This window comes from Rhincodon typus, chromosome 30, assembly GCF_021869965.1.
Source record: "Rhincodon typus isolate 14 chromosome 30, sRhiTyp1.1, whole genome shotgun sequence".
In the NCBI taxonomy this organism is placed as follows: Eukaryota; Metazoa; Chordata; class Chondrichthyes; order Orectolobiformes; family Rhincodontidae; genus Rhincodon; species Rhincodon typus.
This window is the reverse complement of record NC_063361.1, coordinates 37230955-37250539: the sequence shown is the minus strand read 5'-3', so window position 1 is coordinate 37250539 and position 19585 is coordinate 37230955. Positions and strand designations below refer to the sequence as shown.

The 19585-nt window shown below is 40.2% G+C and overlaps 1 protein-coding gene across 2 annotated transcripts; it reads left to right on the top strand.

Moving 5' to 3' along the window:
- The first annotated feature begins 1213 nt into the window (after window positions 1-1213).
- LOC109915477 (zinc finger protein Aiolos-like) lies at window positions 1214-19248 on the top strand. 2 transcript variants are annotated; one of them, XM_048614694.1, is made up of 2 exons: window positions 1214-1351; window positions 15501-19248. In XM_048614694.1, exons 1-2 carry the CDS (start codon window positions 1267-1269, stop codon window positions 16211-16213), a joined length of 798 nt encoding a protein of 265 aa, XP_048470651.1. In that variant the 5' UTR covers window positions 1214-1266; the 3' UTR covers window positions 16214-19248. The 2 variants fall into 2 exon arrangements, with proteins under 2 accessions (XP_048470651.1, XP_048470652.1); XM_048614695.1 differs by lacking the exon at window positions 1214-1351 and adding an exon at window positions 3848-3942.
- The last annotated feature ends 337 nt before the right edge of the window (window positions 19249-19585 follow it).

Below are 19585 nucleotides of genomic sequence, written 5' to 3'. Positions count from 1 at the left end.
TATAAACAGGAGTGTCAGGGGTTCTGGTCACTGTAGGAGCTGGCCCTAAGCTAGCTGGGTCAGTATCATATAGTATGCCCTTGTAAATAAAGGGTGACTTGGTGACGGATATCAGCCTTCGTGGAGTTATTTCATTATCTATATATTGTACATAGTTCAATAAATGGTTCGGGTTAGCTTGTCCTGCACCACATCTGCCTGAGCATGTTCACAAGAGTATTCATGACCTTTTAGCTTGGAGATGAGATGTACCCCTGAACTATAGTTGAAACATAGTAAGGAACTTTCCCTAACCGATGATATTTCTCTTATGCTTTCCTCTCCCCATTTCAAGACCTGGAACTTCCTCCCTCCTGGCATTATGAGTGTACCCACACCAAACGAACTGCAGTGGTTCAAGAAGGCAGCTCACCACCACCTTCGCAAAGGCAGCTAGAGATGGGTAATTGTTGCTGGGCCAACCAGATATGTCCCATGGATGAATTTTTTTTAAAAAGGAAAAATATAATACTTTAGAAGTAATTGTGAATTTCCTCTTTTCTAAAAAGGTAGAATATCTGTCTGTGATGGCCTGCTGATCAAATCACAGATTTGCCCAATTTTGAAACATGAAATAAATGCATAGGAAAATGGGTAACTTTCAGTTTTTAGTTCGAAGAAATTTCCATGCCAAATTCTCATTGCAGATAATCTATACTATTCAGCTATTCGTCATTCTAATATTCTGGCATTACTGATCCTATAATCTGACCATTGTAGAAAATAAATTAAGCTCTTTTCCATGTGTTGCTGTATGGATAAGTACAGACTGAGGGACTGTATGAGTTCCACACTGGCTCATCTGAGGATAAAATCATGTGTACGAATTATGCTGTTTAGAATGTAGCTGATACATTTCCCTAGATTAGGACAATTTTGGAACAGAATACTTTAGAGTTTTTTTTAGCAGGATGAGTCAGAATTACAGAATTTTGTGCTGATTTGGTGAATGTTCCTCATTGTCTCCCTCTGTTTTCAACCCAAGCTCAATTTTGATCAGTTATTTCATTGATGAAATAGTGCTGATAGCACATCTCTCGCATAAGTGGTAACCACAAGGTCTCTCTCCATGTCCCCAATGGCCAGTACCCTCAGTCATTACGTCAGAGCTTCCTTCCACCTGCCACACAAACTGTTCAGAGGTGAAACCTCATGTTATTCTGGTAATTTTTTTTCTCCCTTTGAGCAGAGACTGACGAAGTTCGACAGCACAGCCTGAAGGCAGAAATGGGATCCGAGAGAGCTCTTGTCCTGGACAGACTTGCTAGCAATGTTGCCAAACGGAAAAGCTCAATGCCTCAAAAATTCATTGGTAAGAACAAGAATTTAAACACGTTATTTTAGTCATTGTAAGTACTCTGGCTTCTGACGCCCACCAGTTCCTGCAGATCGTGCTGAGGATTTTTACACTCCTGCGTTCGCATCGAGTTCTTATTTTCATAAGTGGCAGTGTCATTTTTTCTAGTATTGCTTGTATAAGTAATCACAAAATCTCTGGTAACCGAATGCTGCATCGTTAGCAGTTGCTGGACTGTTGGAGCTTTTTATACATTGAAGAATACTTGGAGTTTTAAAACTTGTTTGGTAATTATTCTTTCAGGAAAAAAGTGATCATTTAATCTGAATTTTAAAAAGTTACTCTCAAATAAATTACTGTGTTACACAGTAACCTCCAGAGCTATATTAATTTAAAATATACTGTTTGTAAAACTGCAGTCTAGTAGATATTTAATATTTCGGATTTAGTGAAGATATGAAAGATTTGATATTCAATTTACTGCTGCTTTGTTATTATTTGAGAATCTCAGAAGATTTCTCACACACAGAATGTAAAATTTGCTGCAAGATTAACCAGTTCACTTCCACCAACAAGATTCCATTTTTAAACTAGAAAAAATTCCAGTGAAATAAGACTGATCTTTCAATTAATGCAAATTAAAATGCAAATTAGAATGAAGAATGTTGTTCATAGTTAAAGAGCAAATCTGAAAAATGAGAGATGAACTGTTTTAAACATTCACCAATTCTTAGTGCAAAACACACATCTAACAGGTAACTGAGAACTAGTTCATCACTAATATTCGTGCTCGCTGTGCTCTCCACTTTAATATTTTCTCTTGCGCTGCATTTTGTCATATTTGAAATTCTCTCTGTACTGCAGAATTTTTAAAAAATGCTTTACAATTTGCATGACTGAACCTACTGACATGAAAATTGTATTTCAAGATTTTCTGCTGTTTAGAGCATTTGGAAGTTTAGTCAGTAAATTTCAACTCTGAGAATCAAATCAATATCTAGAGGCTTCAGGTTAGAGTTTCCAAAGCAAGGCTCACATTGAATACTTAGAAGAACGTGTAATACATTCCTTTGAATGTGTTTTTACAATTTAGCGCCAGTGTAAAGTAGCAGACTCAGGTACATAATAGCAGCAGACACTGTTTACATGTGGACTTTCACCTACTACATTGCTACATTTTGGTTTTCTCTGTTTATATTTTTAAACTGTTAAGTAACGAGAAAGGACCTGGTGCTGTGTGAGACATAGGGGATTCATTGCATGGCCTGGCATAATTAAACTGCAGGCATAATTTCAAAGTGTTGTGTCCAATCAGTTCAATCTTCTTTACAGCCAAATGTTGGACTGCAGTGGTGTAAGGGTTAACTCAACACACCAAATAAGATTACCCACGTCCAATCTGCCAAAGTGTAGTAATATAGTTTCATATTTGCAAAGTTATAAAATGTTAAACTTCACGACACTTCTGCCTGTGGTATTTTAACCCTTCTAATGTTTATAGATGCTGTCCATCTGAATAACACAGCCACTAAAGATTTCCACTTTGCAGGAAATACATTGCTTAAAAAAGAACTTTTTCCCTGAATGTTTTCCATTTTGTAAACTTTTTGTTCCCAGTCATTTGCTATGGAAAGATAATTTTGCAAAGACCTTGTCAAAATGATTCTGCAAAGCTGCATTGAAACTGTAACTGAAGTGTTAATGTTGATCAAAGTAACAGAGTTCTTTTCCTGTTCACAAGAGGCTTTTTCACACTGGTTATTCTGAACTCTGTTATCTGTTGCTTTTATAAGAGAGAAAGTAACACAAATTGAGCCAAGGTAATTTGAACGATTGCTTTCATCTGCTGGCAATCTCCTGACATTTATGTTACACGTAAATGTAAGAACATTTGTGATAGATATCTCCATGTTTTACTCATTTAAACCAAAGCCACCACATTATTTGGATTATGCATATTTTAGTTGGAAGAAGGAAGAAATGAGATCCTCAGCCACAGGCACAGCTTATTTCACATCAGATTGATTAGTCTTTAAGATTGAGTCATTTCTCTCAGTTTCAAATTAATTAAGCTAGCTTTGTTAATATAAATGTTTTACTTTAATGCTTCCATAAACTGAACGGTTCAGATAAAGTATATTATCACTGTACACAGCTTCTTCATTCTATACAGGACAGAGCAGGATGTCTTTGAGTTCCCATTTCCAACAAGAGACCCTTGTGTTTACTTTAACTCTTACTCCCATCAGGTTTCCTCCTTGAATTGGAACCTGCTGTATTGTGGCTTCCTTATACAAGTACTGACTAAGAGCAAGAACAGTACTTAAGGGATTAGAGTCACTCTGTGACTCCACTATGATCCTGATGGGATATGAAGCTCCATGACAACTCCAGGCTGGAATAACTCCACTCCATCTTAACTCAGAAAGGATATATTGGCCTTGGAAGGGGCACAAAGAAGATTCACCAAACGGATCTGAGGACAGATTTCCCAAACTTGGCTTAACATCATCTTAAATACCTCAGTTACATCACCCCTTTAATCTATTTTATACTCAAGTGAATGTCAGCCTACTCCATGTTTTCAGGAGCCTGTCATGTGACTTGTGAGTTTTTTTTATCTCGTCTGCATTACATCTGCCCATATCCAGATTGAGTGCCTGTAAACTGAAAGGAAACAGCTCTAAAGCTGTTAAAGTTCTAAGTGACAGTGTCAGAAATCACATGACACCAGGTTTCGTGTGATTTCTGACCTTGTCCACCCAAGTCCAAGACCGTCACCTCTACATCATGGCTAAGTGACAGTGCAAGTGCATAGCCCTAAACTGTTCATAGGTGTGCACAGGTTTGTTCCAAGCGATCAGAAGGACAACTGATATGGGCTGCTGTTTTGTGTAGTTTTCATAGTTTGAAAAGAGACCTTTGGCCTCAAAATTGATGGTGTAGTGGACAGCAAAGAAGCTTGCCTCAGGGTACAACAGGATCTTGATCAGATTGGCCAATGGGCCGAGGAGTGCAGATGGAGTTCAATTTGGATAAATGTGAGGCGCTGCATTTTGGAAAGATATATCAGGGCAGGACTTATACACCTAATGGTAGGGTTCTGGGGAGTGTTGCTGAGCAAAGAGACCTTGGAGTGCGGGGCCATAGTTCCTTGAAAGTGAAGTCCCAGGTAGACATGATAATGCAAAAGGTCTTTATTGGTCAGTGCATTGAGTAGAGGAGTTGGGAGGTCATGTTGTAGCTCTACAGGATATTGGTTAGGCCACTTTTGGAATACTGCGTGCAATTCTGGTCTCCCTGCTATAGGAAGGCTATTGTGAAACATGAAAGGGTTCAGAGAAGATTTTCAAGGATGTTACTGGGGTTGGAGGGTTTGAACTATAGGGATAGATTGAATAATCTGGGGCCATTTTCCCTGGGACATTGGAGAATGAGGGGTGACCTCATAGATGTTTATAAAATCATGAGGTGTATGGATAGGGCAAATAGCCAAGGTCTTTTGCCCAGAGTGGAGGAGTTCAAAACTAGAAGGCATAGGTTTAATGTGAGAGGGGAAAGGTATAAGAGGGACCTAAGGGGCAACTTTTTGATGCAGAGGGTGGTGTGTGTATGAAATGAGCTGCCAGAGGAAATGGTGGAGGCTGGTACAATTACAACATTTAAAAGGTATCTGGAGAGGTTTATGAATAGGAAGAGTTTAGAGGGATATGGACCAAATGCTGGCAAATGGGACTAGATTAATTTAGAATATGTAGTCAGCATGAATGAGTTGGACTGAAGGATCTGTTTCCATCCAATATAACTCTATGACTCTATGCCTCTAAACCTCTCTATATGTATTCTAATCCCATTTTCCAACACATGGCCATAACATTGTATGCTATGGCATTTCAAGTGTTCATCTAAGAAGTTCTTAAATGTCTTCAGAGCTTAAGCCCCTCTCATGCTAGCAGGCAGTGAGTTCCAGATACCCACAACATCCAAGTGAAAACATCTTTCCTGAAATCTTGTCTAAACCACCTGTTCCTCACCTTAAAACTGTGTCCCTGGTTATTGACCCCTCTAGTAAGAGAAAACTTTCTTCCTATCTACCTTGCCTTTGCCTGTCTGAATCTTGTACACCTTCAACAGATCTCCTCCACCTTAGTCTCCTCTGCTGTAAGGAAAACAACCCCAACCTGTCTAGTCCCTTTTTATAGCTTAATCACTGCATCCCAGGCAACATTCTGTGGTGCAGTCACATCCTTCCTAAAGTGAGGTGGCCAGAACTGCACACAGTACTCCAGCTGTAGCCCAGCTAACATTATATACAACTGCATCGTTATTGTATTCAATGCCTTGACTAATAAAGGGCAAATATCCATATGTCTTCCTAACCACCTTATTTACATGCCCTGCTATCTTCAAGGATCTATGAACATTCATGGCGTCCTACCATTCAGCATGTACTCTCTTGACTTATTAGTCCTCCCAAAATGCATGTCCTCACGCTTTTCAGCATTAGATTCCATTTGCTATAGTTCAGCCCAATCTGACCAGCTCATCTGTATGGTCATTTAGTCTAAGGTTTTTCTTCTCACTAATTACCACGCCACCAATTTTCATGTCATCTGCAAACTTATTGATCATACTTCCTACAGCCATCTCTTGGTCATTAATGTACACAACAAATGGCATGGCACCCTGCACCAGACTCTGTAGTACGCCACTGGATGCAGGCTTCCAGTCACAAAAGCCTTTGACCATCACCTTCTACTTCCTGCCACTGGATCAGTTTTCGATCCAATCTGCCCTGGGCTCTTAGCCTCTTAATTAAGCAAGCTGTCAAAAACCTCACTGAAGTCGAAGTAGACTACATCAACTGCACTACCTTCATCTACACTCTAATCACTTCCTCAAAAAATTCAGTCAAATTAGTTAAATATGATCTCCCCCATGATGTCTAACTATCCTTGATTAAGCCTTGCCTCTCCTTGAATGATCTAATCTATGCTGTACTTGACCTGAAAATGCTTGACATTAACATGGGGAAGAAAAGATGCAAAATTTGTGTTCATGAAGTGATTTTGATGGGAACAAAATTTACTAAAACTGGCTCATTTAAAGCAATAGGTTCCCTCTCAGTGAGAGCAATTACAATTTATTACATTTAAATCATTTGCAGCAAAGATTCAGTTACTGACAGAGCTTTATCATCTTGTACCAGGAACAACTTTCTGATCTCAGTTTCACAAAGGTGCCAGATTGCTCAATACCCCATTGCAAAAGTTGAACAACAGCCTACCGACTTAATAAAAAAAAGCCTGTCACACAGCAGTAATATGCTGCCAGTAGCTAAATGAAGAGAGCATGTATCTTCTGTCCATCAATGGGAGCAAGTCCCAACTTTGAGAGTGGCTGGCTAATCTGATTGCGGAGCTCTAACAGTCCCAGCAGTGCTAGAACTCAGTAGTGCAAAGGGGCCTAGGATGAAAACAGCCGTGGCATATTTTATGTGCAACCACCTGGAAACACGCTGGGTGAAGGACTGTAAACTCCAAACCCCCATTAAACTTGAGTTTATTTGTAAATATTTTGATTGTTTCACAGCAGCAATTGTATCTCTTAAAATCTGGGAAGACAGATCATCGTACTAGACAATTTTAATTTTCCAAACATTGACTGAGGCTGCCATAGTGTCAAAGGTTTGAATGGTGTAGAATTTGTCAAATTTGTTCAAGAAAATTGTAAGTATCAATACGTGGATATTCCTACCAGAGAAGAAGCAAAACTTGACCTTCTTTTCGGCAATAAGGCAGGGCAGGTGACTGAAGTGAAAGTAGGGGAACACTTTGGGTCTAATGATCATAATTCTATTTGTTTTAAAATGGTTATGGAAAAGGATAAGCCTTCCATAAAAGTTAAAGTTTTATAATTGGAGTAAGGCAAATTTTAATGGTATGAGACAGGAACTTTCAAGAGTTGATTGGAGCAGGCTATTTGGGGTAAAAGGATGTCTGACAAGTGGGAGGCTTTCAAGAGTGTGATGACAAGACTTCAGAGGTATTATATTCCTATTAGAGTGAAGAATAAGGCTGGTAAGATTAAGGAACAATGGATGAATAAAGATATTGAGGTCCCAGTCAAGAATAAATAAGAATCTTATTTTGGATATAGACAACCAGTTCAAATGAATCTCTTAATCAATATAAAGAGCGTAGGGCATTCTTAAGAAAATCAGGAAGGCAAAGATTTATTGATTTTTATTGATTTATTGATTGATTTTATTGTCATGTGTGCTAAAATACAGTGAAAAGCTTTGTTTACAAGCAGTACAGGTAGATCACAGCAAGCAAAGTATGTACAGATCAAAAAGACTTCGAGACGTACAGGTTACATTGCAGATCACATTATTTGAGGCTAGAGTCCACTCAACAGTCTGATAACGGCCGGAAAGAAGCTGTTCTTGAACCTGCTCGTGCATGTGTTCAGACTTCAGTATCTTCTGCCTGATGGAAGAGGTTGCAGGAGATCATTACTGGGGTGCAATGGGTCTTTGATGATGTTGGCCGCCTTTCTGCTGTAGTGAGCCCTGTAAATAGAGCCCATGGATGGAAGGTTAGCTTCCATGATGGTCTGGGCTGTGCACGCCACCTTCTGTGGTTTCTTACTGTCCTGGGCAGAGCAGTTGCCATACCAGGCCATTATGCACCAGGACAGAATGCCTTCAGTGGTGCATTTGTAGAAGTTGGTGAGGGACCTTATGGACATGTCAAATTTCTGGAGCTGCCTGAAGAATAAGAGGCGTTGTTGTGCCTTCTTGACTGTCGCATTTATGTGAGAAGTCCAGGACAGGTCGTCGGTTATCGTCACTCCAAGGAACTTGATGCTGTGCACTCTCTCAACCTTAGTTCTGTTGATGTAGATGGGAGCGTGCTCCCCTCCTTTCTTTCTGAAGTCGATGTTCAATTCTTTAGTTTTGCAGATGTTGAGAGACAGATTGTTTTCATTGTACCACATCACCAAGCCCTCTATCTCCCTTCTGTATTTTGACTCGTAGTTGTTAGATAGCCGTCCAGCTACGGTAGTGCCATTAGCAAATTTGCAGATGGCGTTTATTCGGAATTTGGCAACATAGTCTTAGGTTTAAAGGGAGTACAGTTTAAAGGGAGGACATATCCTTGGGGGTTCCAGTGTCGAGTGTTACTGTGGAGGAGGTACAGTTACCTATCCTCACTGATTACGGTCTGTGGGTCAGAAAGCTGCGGATTTGCAGAGGGCGGAGCTGAGACCAAGGTCACACAGTTTAGTGATCATTCTGGAGGGGATAATGGTTTTGAAGGAGGAGCTGTAGTCAGTGAGGAGGAGTCTGACGTAGGTGTCTTTGTTGTCCACATGTTCCTGGGATGAGTGCAGGGCTAGGGATATGGCATCCTCTGTGGATCTGTTACATTGGTAGGCAAACTGTAGGGGATTGAGGCAGGTTGGGAGACTCGAGTTGATGTGGGCCATGACCAGCCTCTCGAAGCACTTCATGATTATTGAGGTCAGAGCTATTGGGCAATAGTCATTAAGGCACACTGCATGTGTTTTCCTAGGTATAGGGATGATGGTGGTCTTCTTGAAGCAGGTGGGGACTTCGGCTTGTAGGAGAGAGAGATTGAAGATGTCGGTGAATACCTCCGCCAGTTGGTCCGCACAGGATCTGAGTGCTCGGCCTGGGACACTGTCCAGGCTCATCGCCTTCCTTGGGTTGACTCCCAGGGAGACTGATCTGACTTCTGAAGCATTGACAGAGGGAACAGGTGTGTCTGGGGCTGTCGGGGCAGGCGTTGCCACACCGATGGTATTCTGCTCAAACCAAGCATAGAAAGCATTGAGCACGTTAGGGAGGGATGTGTCATTGTTCACTATCTTACACTGTTTAATTTTATTATGAGATAGCAATGTAAGATAAGGTTGAGAATAATCCAAAGAGATTCTACAAGTATAGTAAGAGGAAGAGGGTAACTAGAAAGAGGTTAGGGCTGCTTAGAGATCAAAGAGATTGTCTTGGTGTTGAACCCCAGAAGATGGGAGAGATATTAAATGAATATTTCACATCAGTTTTACTGTGGAGAAAGAAATGGAGGCTAGAGAACTCAGAAATAAATATTGATGTTTTAAAAAGCGGTTCACATTACAGAAGAGGAGATTCTGGAAGTCACAGAGAATATAAAGGCGGATAAATCTTTTTGACCTGATCTAGTGTATCCCAGAACGTTGTAAGGAAATTGCAGGGCCTCTTGCAGAAATATTTGCATCATCTTTAACTATTGGTGACGTGCTTGATGACTGGACAATGGCTAATGTTGTGCCATTGTTTAAGAAGGATTGTAAGGAAAAACTGAAAAGCTATAGACCATTGAGTTTGACTTCGGTTGTGGGTAAGTTGTTGGAGGTGATTCTAAAGGTTAGGATTTATAAACATTTAGAGAGGCAAAAAAAATTGGTTAGGTATAGACAGCATGGTTTTGTGCAAGGGAAACCCAATCTCACAAACTTGATTGAGTTTTTTGAGGAAGTTACCAAAAAGATTGGTGAGGTTAGAGCAGATAGACATTGTTTACTTGGACTTCAGTAAAGCCTTTGACAAGGTTCTGCACGGTAGACTAATTAGTAAAGCTAGGTCACATAGAATTCAGGGTGAGCTTGACAATTGGATACATAATTGGCTTAACAGCAGGAGACAAATAGTGGAGGGTTGCTTTTCGTACCAAAGGCCTGTAACAAGTTGTGTTCCATAGGGATCGGTTCTGGGTCCTCTTTTGTTTGTCATTTATATAAATGATTTGGGTGAGAATATCGAAGGCACGGTTAGTAAGTTTGTGAATGACACCAAAATAGGTGGCATAGTGGACAGTGAAGAAGATTTTCTAAGATTACAAAGGGATCTTGATCAAATGGGTTAATGGGCTGAAAAGTGGCAGTTGAAGTTCAATTTGGATAAATGCAAGGGATTGCATTTTGGTACAATGAACAGGGGCAGGACAATTAATGGTAGTGCCTTGGATAGTATAGAACAGAGAGACCTAAGGGGTTCAGGTACATAATTCTTTGAAGTTTGTGTCATATATAGATAGGGTGGTTAAGAAGGCCTTTGGCACGCATGCCTTCATTGCTCAGTTCTTTGAGTATAAGAGTTGGGAAGTCATGTTGAGGTTGTACACGACATTGGTGAGGCCTGTTCTGGAGTACTCTGTCCAGTTCTGGTTGCCCTGTTGTAGGAAAGATATTATTAAGCTGGAGAGGGTTTAGAAGGTATTTATCAGGATGCTGCGGGATATGGAAGGTTTGAGTTATAAAGAAAGGCTGGATAGAATTATAGCGTCATAGAGATATACAGCTTGGAAACAGACCCTTCGGTACAACTCGTTGATACTGACCAGATATTCTCAATTAATCTCGTCCCATTTGCCAGCTTTTGGCCCATATCTCTCCTTCCTATTCATATATACGGCCATTTGCCTTTTAAATTTTGTAATTGTATCAGCCTCCACTGGGCACATAGGCTGGGACATTTTACACTGGAGCGAAAGAAGTTGAGAGGTGACCTTACAGAAGTTTCTAAAATCATGAAGGGTACAGATAAGGTTACTGGCAGGTGTCTTTTCCTTAGGATGAGGGATTTCAAGACTAGAGTGAGAGGAAAGAGATTCAAAAAAGATATGAGGAGCAAATTCTTTACACAGAGTGGCTCGTGTAAGGAAGTGGTGGATGTAGGTACATTTACAACATTTAAAAGGCACTTCAATAAGTACATGAATAGGAAAGGTTTGGAGGGGTATAGGTCAGAAGCAGGCAGGTGGGACTAGTTCAGTTTGGGATTATGTTCGGCATGGACTGGTTGGATCAAAGGGTCGGTTCTGGTGCTGTATGACTCTATGTCAGCATGTAGCCCAATCAAACATTTTATTTGGTAATAGAAATGTAAAGTAGTTTCTCAGTTTATATTTCAGAGATTTTTTTAACTGTACATAATAATTCAGTGTCTGCTTGTTTCCGCTGAATCTAAGTGTTCCTGATATGTTTCTGGTTCAGCAGCAGCCAATGTTAAACAGACATTACATTTCAGCAAGAGATGAAGGTAATGAGAATTTCAGTTTCAAATACTGCTACATTTCCATTTACACCATGCAGAAGTGGAGCAACGTCATGAAGCATTGATTTTCATGCTGCAGATGTCTCTCACGTATTATCTGTATTTCTTCTCCATAAGGATAGGCTTTCAGTGAGCACCAAATGCAGGAGACATCCATGTAGCCTATCAGACCCACTCCTTTGACAGTTGATGTGCAGTCTATAGTTATCATGGATTCTATGACACTTAATACAAGTACTTCCAGTTCCCTGAAAGGAATTACAAAAAAACTGAACATTAATCTACAGCATCCCTCACATCGCTTTCTCTGTGGACTTTGTCGTCTCCAAAATAACCTCTTTGCCAGACCCCAGAGTACGGACAGTCATTGCTTGAGCACTTGTTTTTGTCAACTATGTCCATTTCTAATTCTCATTACTACCAAATAGTTATACACTTACTCCTTAATGGAGGTCAGTTGCTGTTGCTAGGAGACTGTCGGATTGCAGTATGATGGAGAGGAAGTTTTTTTGTTTTTCTTCAGTCTCACTGAGGGTTTGTTCATCCCAGCCCTACGGCTCCAGTATTAATCTGAAATTGGTATCCAAGCAAAGGGTATCTATTACGTGAGCTCACTCATTCACTGCTTACACATCTCAGCCTGAGGTCATATCTTCCACCAAGCTTCTTTCCTCTGGTAAGAATACATTAACCTGAACCACTGATTTTCCCCTGATAATATAAGTTCAAAGTTCCACAGTGTGGACCACAGAAGGAGGGACTAGATCTGCCAAGGGTAGTGAACATGGCCAAAGACACAAAATGATATCAAGTAACGCTTCAGGCAGGGCAACCTTTGCAGATTTAATGTCTTGGACTTTGGAAGGAAACTGAAAACTGAAACATAAAAATGATAATGTAATTGATAAAAATGTTCAAAATTGTTAAAGATTTTGATAGACATAGGTACTATTAGACACAAGAGGACCATAGGACTGCTCTCTCATTAGAGAGAGACACAGACAACTAGTGGTGAGTTTAACCTGAGGGTCACCATGACATGATAGTCACCAAAAAAAACCAACAGAGAGTTCAGAAGAAATTTCATTTTTACCCAGAGAGTTGTAAGAATGTGGAACCTGCACCCACAGGGAGAGACTGAGGTGAATAATATAGATCCAGATATGGAGAAGCTAGTCAAGTGTGTGAGGGAGAAGGGAATAGATGGTTACAACATGGATTTAGGTGCAGAAAGATGGAAGGGGGTCATGGGGTATGGATTGGTCAGGCTGAATGGCCTGTTCTCAGCTATTTATCCGACATAGAAATAGGAAGAAACAGATGATTGAAAGTGAGGGAAAAAAGAAAGAAAGAATGAGAGGAACAGCAAGAGAGCACAATTGTGTACAGTGATCATTGAGGAATGATGTGTGCACATGACTGGGGAACCAATGTAGTAAATATGCTAATACTTTTATTGTTGTTACCCTTTTATCGTGTCTGCTTGCACCTCTTGCACATTGGAATAAATAGGAAACCACAGTGAATGAATCATATCACATGGTGGAATATTTATTGTATCTGTCTTAACTTTGAAGTCGGATTATAGTGTGGGGCCCCAGAAGAGAGATTCAGTGTTGACTATGAGGACATCTCTTTTACCCTCTCAGTGCAATGCTGTGGGGTCTGTCAGCATTGGTACATGTATTAGCCAGGTATCTGAATCATTCTATATTTTTAACCAAGCTGATTGTTTAGAGTTTAAGTATTTAATATTTTGCGCATTTTGAAATTAAATTCTGCATTACTTCTTGTTGAGTTCAAAAGGATATGATTTACCTGGTTCTGATTCACACTGAGTATTGTAGACATGGCTCATAAAGTTTCCCTATCTGGAGGCATGATGAAAATACGCTTTTGATTTTATTTTAGATTCTGCACAGCCCTTTATTTCTGACATGGCTGCACACACATGATAACTTGATGGGGCTTAACTAAGTTGTTGTTGAGCATTTACAGGGAACATTAAGACTCAAAAATATAACAGAGTTGGTGAATGGCTCTACAGACAGTGTGATTAACAAAAACATTACATAGAATTTGTAGCATAGAAATAAACTTCCTGTGATCTGCATCAACTTTCCCCCAACCTGTTTCATCCTTAACATTTCCCACATTACCGATCCACCCTGTCTTCCTGACTGCAGAGAATATGGCAGGGCCTGTCTGTAATCCCACCTTGTGCATGTATTATGAAGTAAGGTTTGATATAGAGCAGACGGCTTTAAACGTGTTCTTTATTGGTGAACAATGCCGCCATGTAAGAGGGTTCCAATAGTTAAACATTATCTAAACATTGGTCACTGCATTAGAAAGTTTGAGCTGTAATCAAAGACAGGTGTCTGTCAGAGTTAGGAATCTTTGGATAAATTGTCCATGGATTGTGTTGTCACCTGCCTCCCATGTGAAGGGTTAGCACCATCAGCACAAACAGAATGACTTCACTGAGCTCCCTACCCCCACTCCTTCAATCCTTAGCACCAGTCATCAATCTTGCATTTGCAGGTTTGTCTGCCCATGAGCTAGGGATTCATTTTGCATTCAGAATATTCCATGTGAACATAAATCCAAGACCAATTGCTTCGGAGCCATTGTAAACAACTGAATCAAACATACTCAGGAAAGGCTACCACCAGCTTGTCAAGTGTGGCACTTAATTTGTTGGTTCTTACCCCCATCACCTCTTGTTAAGTCCTGTCCAGGGAGTGATTCCATATTTAGGAGCGTAAAAGACCATTGTGCAGCCTCAGGTTCCGAACCGGAAATGGTGCTCATGCTAGGAGTGCAGGTTGGACCAACACCTGTGATATTGGTCTGGATTTTCTGGTATCCTGCTGCTGTTTCCAGTGAAACTGGGAGAAAGTATAATATGTTGGGTGCCTAGCCCAGCTCCTTCCTGCCCTCCCCAACTTGTTCCTTCCTCTTAATATGAGGGGGGGAATTGCTAGATAAAGCCCCTATTGATGCCCTAACTACCCAATAAGTGGCATTTAAAGAAAGGCCTTAATCCACCTCCACTTCCTTAAAAAATGAGCAGCAGCAAGTGGCCAGAGTCCGAAAGCCATTTTTGAAAAGACAGCAGTGAAACTGCCATCAATTAGGGGTCCATGTCACAGCAACTCCCAAGATGTCAGTCAGGCCACCCTCCCATTTTGTTCCTCCACTGTCTGCCTTTAAAACCCAGCCCTTCTGCTGTTGTCTTCCCCTCCGTAGGCTGTCCAACCCTGGCCCACCCTACAAGTGTAGCTTAGCTGCACACTGGGAGCACAAAATCACAAAGTTATCCTTTCAAAGTGAGAATTGAGTTGCACTGAAATGTCATGGTGAGGTTAAGTAAATCAAAGAGAATAGACGTGGTGTCACCTTTTTAGAAAAAATAATAGCGATGAAGTTAAGAGTTGTTGTATATTGGGTTAATGCCATATTCCTTATAAGTAACTTTTGGAAAATTCATTCTGCAGGTGTCATAAATACAAAATAGAAAATTAATGTTATGAAGAAATTGACAAGAGTTTGATTAATTTGACAATCTTAGCTTCGTATATCATTAGTGTAGAGCAACTTTAGATCATTGCTATAATTGTTAAGGACTCATTCCCACCTTTAATAAAGCACACAAATGTTAAAACTATATATGAGCCCGCAGGATCTAAATTGAATCCCAGTGTTGCACACTGACTGAGCTGTGGGACAATTTGCAAAATAAATGCTGCAGGATATTCCCTAACCGTGGAGAGAGTTGCAGTGAAGAAGCAGTCTGACAGCTCATAGACCCTGGGTAAGTTACTCATTAGCTTTTCCTCACAGTTCCCCACTTCATACTGATCCAAACATCAGGTACCCATTACAGTGAGTAAACGAGCTTCTTTACGACAAACTATATTTTATGTTGTCCATAAAAGCTATTAACTGCTGATGTCTTTGGAACTGTTCACCTGATGTAGAATTTGAGTTGCAATGCCCCGCATGAGCCCTAAAATCTGCTTTTCTTTTTATACACAGGTGAGAAGCAGTATTGTCTGGGCTACCCTGACCTGCAGTACAATTCAACCCCATCTTATGACAAGGAGGGTGAAATGATGCAGACCCGTTTCATGGACCAGGCTATCAACAATGCAATCTCGTACCTGGGGGCAGAATCATTGCGACCCCTCGTCCAGACAGCCCCTGCTCCCACCTCAGAAATGGTGTCTGTCATCAGCAGCCTCTACCCACTGTCTCTCACACGCTCTGATGCCCCAAATGGTCACGTGCGAGAAGCAGCCACAGAGAACAGTGGCTCCCAATTGAAAACAAAGACCTCTGAAAGAGGGGTGTCCCCCAGCAACAGTTGCCAGGACTCCACAGACACAGAGAGCAACCACGAGGAGCGACAGAGTCAGGCCTACCTACAGCATCAGATGATTGCACCCCGAGTCAGAAATGGGGTCCCTACCATCAAAGAGAGCCCAAAACCATTTGACATCATGAAAACAACAGGGGGGTTGGGTCGCGAGACGTTTAAGGTGATTACTAATGAGGGTGAACAGGTCAGAGTCTTCAAATGTGACCACTGTCGAGTACTGTACCTGGATTATGTGATGTTCACAATACACATGGGCTGCCATGGTTTTCGTGACCCTTTTGAATGTAATGTGTGTGGGTATCGCAGCCAGGACAGATATGAGTTCTCTTCTCATATAGCCAGAGGGGAGCATCGTTACTGCAGAAAATGAGCTGCAGAGATCAGATTCTATCCAGGACCAGACAGACCAAAAAAATTTTAGACCTCATGCTTTGCTTTCATACTTAATGCTGTGTTTCTGTGCCTTTGTGTGCACTCATCTGAAATCTATACACCTGCGATCAGGTAAAGGACATTTTATTGAGCATTACGTTGTAGCAGTAATGAACTCACCAAATAACATTTAAGCAACAATGCTGACTGTGGAGAGACAGTAAAATATTATCCAGACACAAAGCTGATTGGATCTGAACATTGTACAAAATGTCTTCTGAAAGAACAGTGAAGTTAACTAACCAGACCTGTTGATATTGTGAGAGTTTCTGGGAAGACAGAGGAATTAGATTGAGATGCCATCCCATTGTAAGTCATTTTCCTAACAGCAACTGAAGGACAATGAGGTCTCACCGTTAAAATTGTGAGCAGTTCACTTCATTGATTCATAAGGTCCTTAATCAAGATGTGCCTGTGTCCCTGAAACAGGATGTCACTTGTTCTTTCTTGAAACTAGTGTAATTCTGACCTTGATGGTGTCAAAAACCTCTCTGCCACGCCAGTTGCCATATAACTCAGTCATCCCTGAAACAGGTATGTTTTTCATAGCTCTGTAAACTCAATCTTCTGGTTTCTACCAAATTGTTACAAATGTGAATACCAGAGATTTCTGATATTCAGAACTCATACCTGATGAGAGCTTCTTCCAGTGTCACCTGCTACTCAAACACTTGCTGCAGATTGGAGAAGGATCATCTCAGAACTACCCTTTAAAATTATGAGTGTCATTGAAATGCTGATTGCAAGGAGGAGTGTCATTGAATTCTGTCCAATGTGGAAGGGAAGGACACCTCAGATCAAGTAATTGAATTGTGCACTGGAGTGAATTCAGGCATCGTATCCAGTCAATCAAAGGAACAAGCGTGCATGAAAATGTCAAACCTCAAACAGCCACTTTGTGATTGCCTTTCTTGTTGCATTCTTTTCGCTTATGTAAATTGCTTACACCTTTTTAACTCTGCTTTTATATTGTATGAAGTCTGTGATAATGGAACAGACAAAACAGTAAGCTCGCAGGTGCTTGTTGCAATCAGCACCTTGTCAAGTTTGACTTGTTCCCTTAGTGTTTTGGCTAAACTGCCATTAGAATAGCTCTATGCACTGTGTGTGTATCCAACATGGACACTCATTACTCCTTTCTTTAACAATATGAGAAAATCATTCATATAGGAAATTCATGTAATGGTGTAGTTCAGAATTTTTAGAAGCTTTAGGATCTCAACTTCAATAGGCATCACTAGAATCTTATTCTTTACATTCTTAGGGCCTCATTTTAATTTTTGTGTTTGTTTTATGATTTTCAGCATTATAGCTTTTACAGATATTGCTGTGAGATACTATGTGTAATATTTGAGCAGCATGTGTCTGTTGCAGGAAAGATGAGTCTCAGATCTCAGCATGTACTGACAAAGCACTTTTATTTCCCATTTCTACACAAGTAAATAAGAAATGCAGAAAGTGTTCTGAGTTGCACACAGCCACAAGAGTCGCAGTCTAATCAGTGCACATTAACAAACCCTTTCAGCTAATAACTGTATCTGAGCATTGACACTCTGCAGTATGCAGTGTAACTAATAACTATATCAGAGCATTGACACTCTGCAGGACGCAGTGTAACTAGTGTGCCACATATGTGGGCTGACAAAAGGCCCTCAGCTTGCATATGAACTCGAGTATTCCTTTTGTTAATGTAAAATTCAGTATCACACTAGGAATGGCTCCATCAGTGTTTTGTGGCCTGTTATTGGGCAATCTAGCATGTATTTACTTTGATTCTGTTACTCTTCCACTTGGATTATTTCTGTTTTTTTTGCTCTTGCCTTATCCATTTAACTTTTACACAGCTAATCATGCATCTAATTTCAGTGCTGCCATTACACAGCCTAAACCCTACTGTCATCCCAGAGAACCCAAGTCACACTGTGGTGTTTCTGAATCTGACAAGTTTTGCTGAATTCATCCAGTAACATTGGTAGTGGGGAGTATACAAGAATCCTGAAGCTATTAACCTTACTTTCACCAACACACTTACATTAAAATTGACTGAGGAAACATGCAATCAAAACCTGTAAAGATTAGGAGCTTTAAATGTTGTAAATATTGAAAACACATTGCTTTAGTCTGTACTGTTGCTCATATCAATTACACATCCATCTTATTTTTTATACAGACCTAACAGTCTGTGCAATCAGAGTGCAGTGATACAGTTTTCCATGAGTCTATCCTGTGTGCTGTGCAATGTAACTGTGTCTTACTGATACAGTTCATTTATACATGTACATCTCACAAGCAGCATCGTCCATAACAGTTTGTTCTACAGCTTCTATGGTATCTTCAAACCATTAACTTTATTGTAGGCATTATTGTCTATAGAAAAGTATCAGTACATCTTTATAACAAAAAAAAACAAACCTCTGAAGCTGCATCACAGTTCTAGTATCCGAGAAAGGAAAAGTCAAGCTGATGTTTCAGGAGGAGTGTTCTAATTAATAGCTTAAATCCAAAACTCGAACTTGGCTCTTTATTTCAGAGGCTGTTGGGCATGCTGTGTTTATTTTGTTACTCTGACTTTGAAGGATTTCTCAACTTTGAGCACACTCTGTTTTATTTGTGCCACAGATTGGAGCTTGTCTACGGAGAGCTTCGTTCTCAAAAGTATTTTTACTGCAGATTCAATCCACTCTGTTATCTTTGAAACTGACTGCTTTTTCAATGGAGGGATACCAGATGTAAAAGGCAAATGGAGAGAACAGGTAGACAGCCTTCTGTATGGTCCAGCACTTTGCAGAGATTGAGGGCAGCTTCCATTATCAGGGCAGTAATTGAGACAGCAGGTTGAGTGATCATTGACCCATATCTGAGCGGGACCCGCGGGAACAGTCTGTGAAAACAGGAAAGCAGATTCACTGTGCTGTCTGAAATGACCAGCTGTTGCTGTATAAACACCCAAAATAAATATACTTCTACTGTGAATGTAAATGTGAAACATTTTTATATTTCCTGCTTCATTAGATTTTACACTAGATTGACACAGTAAAATTATTTCCAAACAAACAATTTTTGATTTTATATAGTTTGTTTTTTTAACAATTTAGCACTGCTTTGTTTTTGAATAATGCAATTCCTTATATTTGGAACCAGTTATGTAAATTTTCAATAATTCACTTTCATTAGAAGTGAATCAATTCTAATAGGTTTTGTTTCTCTGAAAATAAAGGTTCCAAGCAATGACCTTGGCATCTGAAGGAGCAGAGAAACAAGATCAAGTTTCCATTTTGGCTTGTTAGACTCACTGACAATGGAAAACCAA